Source organism: Aplysia californica, unplaced genomic scaffold (assembly GCF_000002075.1).
Source record: "Aplysia californica isolate F4 #8 unplaced genomic scaffold, AplCal3.0 scaffold00465, whole genome shotgun sequence".
NCBI classification, from domain to species: domain Eukaryota; kingdom Metazoa; phylum Mollusca; class Gastropoda; order Aplysiida; family Aplysiidae; genus Aplysia; species Aplysia californica.
The window spans coordinates 148,164-151,365 of NW_004797735.1; the positions used below are offsets into that span (position 1 = coordinate 148,164).

At 35.6% G+C, this 3,202-nt stretch overlaps 1 protein-coding gene across 2 annotated transcripts in view; it reads left to right on the top strand.

The window, feature by feature from the left end:
- Window positions 1–218: 218 nt before the first annotated feature.
- The window catches only part of LOC101851594 (filamin-C), a gene marked incomplete at its 5' end in the record, with an annotated part of 34,031 nt that continues 31,047 nt past the window's right edge, over window positions 219–3,202 (top strand). For both annotated transcript variants that reach the window (XM_005105335.3, XM_013086416.2), the window contains 3 exon segments: window positions 219–284; window positions 1,047–1,260; window positions 2,270–2,381. In XM_005105335.3, the coding sequence (XP_005105392.2) occupies window positions 219–284; window positions 1,047–1,260; window positions 2,270–2,381 (392 nt within the window).

Consider the following 3,202-nt stretch of genomic DNA (forward strand, 5'->3'; position numbering starts at 1 on the left):
CTTTTTAAATCCAATACTACCTCCGCCACCACCACCACTTTAAAAACATCAGCATGTATTTTAAAATATCTCTACCAATCTTTTTTTTTTTGTCAGTCATTTCTGTCTGTCTCTTTTGTTATTATCATATCAATGTTCATGTTTTTTCTGTAACTCAAACATAAACATTAAAATGAAGGAAATTAATTTGATAATGATTTTTTTCTTTTTTTTCCCAGTGCTCTTTGTGAATACTGTAAACCAGGTCTTGCCCCAAAATGGAGGGCAATCAGCCCAAAAGACAGGTAGTAATTAAGACCCTCACGATATGAATACTTACTGAGAAGATATATACAGTCAGATCAGGATAACTCAAACATGTCCGGAATGTCTTTGTCCCTTCCATGATTTGGGTTAACTGTTATCGAAAAATTAAAGAGATATCAGTCATGGAAGGGCAAATTGTTGGAGCTAATGTGTGATTTTGAGTTTCCGTGTTTGTGTTATCTCTGCCTGACTATAATTATGTGGTCATTGAACTTTGACATTAATAAGAATTTCTTTTACCTCTGTAGTCCCTTCTTGGCAAAGCTGTCCCCCCATCACTACTTTTGTTTCAGATAGCTATTTATAAGCTTACAAGCTCCTGCCATAAACTCAAGTTTTAGATTTTTTTTTTAAATTGATAATATGTATTCAGGTTTATAGACAATAACATAATTCATATATTGTGGTGGAAATATAGAAGTCCTTAACTGCAGATAAAATGCACTGGTTTCTTATTTATGCATGTGTTTAGTATTGATCTCTAAGCTCTGTGAATGATTCCTTACAGTTGACAAAATGTTTCTGAGGATGTAATTCCTCAGTTTAATGTTATTTTGAATTTTTAAATGTAGTTAATGAACCATACTTTTCATTCAATGATCATCTCGCGGTAACGATTTTACATCTTCCAAGATTTATGTTAAATATCTTATCTTATTTTTTGTCCTGTTACGTATTGCTTTAGTTACATGATTGCACTGAATCAGATTTGATTTTCACTGATTTGTCGCAATTTTCAGAGTACAAAACTGCAAGAACGCTATGCAGCTTGCCAAAGACCATTTAGGTGTGCCAAGGGTTATAAGCGCTGAGGACTTTGCCAGTTCTGAGTTGGATGAGTTGTCTGCCATGACTTACCTTTCATATTTTATACGCAAAAACTCCCCTGGATACTTCTGCATGCTCAACTGGGCTTGTAAACAACTCAAAACTACCAACATCAGCAATCTCTCGGTAATTCATTCTGATTCGCTCCTCACAAAAATGATAACTTATTATAAATTTATAAATTGTGGAATTTTATGCTATGTTTCATCCATGTTTTCAGTTCATTTTTTGGGCTTATCCTTGGTTTAAATCAGATTTTCACTTGGCTGCTCTGTTTCTGACATGGTTGTGTTTTTGTTTTCATGAAAAATTTGTTCAAATAAGTTTAAACCCGCTAAGGTGTAAATCACCCTAGTTTTTTAATTGTTGAAACAACAAAACATATTTTTGGGAGCTTTATTTTTTGCTTCTTATAAATAGAAAATGGAAACGATTGGTTTAAGTCTTTTTTTTATTAATATATTTTGGCATTGAATAGGCATGTCTGATGTTTGGATTTGAGCCAAAGAAACTATTAAAGGAGTATAACTTTACTTTTCAAACATTTTCCAATTATCATTTGGGCTGCATCCATTTGTATGTGTTTGTTGTGTGTTTTACCTCGGAAAAACGTGTTTCTCTATTTTCAGAGTTTATTTTATTAAATTTTGAATTCATATCGTCATGAAGTTAAGCTATTCAGTCATTATCCGGTGTGCGATACATAACATCATTTGTATATCTATCCTATGAAATTGTGTGTGTGTGTGTGTGTGTATGTGTTTGTGTGTGTGTATGTGCATGTGTATGTGGGTGTGTGTGTGCACATGCACACAAGTGCGTTTAATATGCTGCTGCAAGTTTCTCTTTTTGGAGATCAATGAAGTTTTATCTTCTCTTGTCTTATCTTATCTTATCGTATCTTAATTTGTCTTGTCTCATCTTATCTTATCTTATCTTCTTATCTTATCTTATCATCACTTGTTGCCAGTCTCCTCTTTATTTTTAGGTGAAATATTAATTAGCTGTCTTTGATAAGGTAACAATAAGTACTGATAGATTTTGTTACATTACAACTTTCTAGAATGCCAGAAAGTTTATAAACTTTTTTTTTCACATTTTGACTTAAATTTGAGTGTGTTCATTTGTTGCACAGACTGACTGGAACAACGGCTTTTACCTGTGTGCTCTCGTCCACTCACTGGGTGGGGAAGTGCCGAGCTGGCCTCAGATCGACACCAGTGACAATGTCAAAACATGCCAGCTGGGTAAGTTGTGACTCCGATTTCACACTCTGTTTTTTATACAAGTCTTAGCACAACCCGCGGCGGCCTGAGGGCAGGTGACTGGCAGGTGCTCTGGTGTGGTTTGCTCCTTCTTTTCTATCAGACATCTGTTGTCCTTATCTCTCCTCCTTCTTTTGATTGTAGGTTACGCTTCAGTAACACCTCTAATCTTCCGCACGCATATGACCACATCGTGTTGCAAGTGTTATAAAACTCTTACTAAAACTAAAATGTCCTGGGAGGTTATCTAGTTTCATTTGCACTATTTCATACTTTGTAAACTTAAGATAATAAAAATTCAATCCACTGAGCTGCCAACACGTGGAAAAGCATTCTTTAGAAGAGTCACAAAAACACTGTCTGCCTCTGTCAATTCATTTTAGTCACTCTGCAGCACCGCAAAGGTATCTTATCAGGTTTCATTTACTTTTTTTGGGGGGGGACCTTCCACCAGTTCAGGAATAAACTTTGAAAAAATAATTGATTAAATCTCAAACATGGCTAGTTCACTCCAACTTTCAGTGTACCGGTACTTCAAATGTCTTCATTTCCTTCCTGTGCTAGATCTGACACAGACATGGGTGGTTGTAGTTCACCTCTCTTTTCTTTGCTGGGATGCTCTCAAAACACCTTGCCTTTTCCTGTCACCAATCTGGTAAAATTCCCTAAGTAAGCTATCCTTGGTGTGCCTTTGCCTCTTTTGACTTCAATTTTTCTCGAGAGAACAAAATGATCAAAGCCTATATGTCAATTCAAGTGTCATTGTGTGTGTGTGCGTGTGTGTGTGTGTGTGTGTGTGTGTG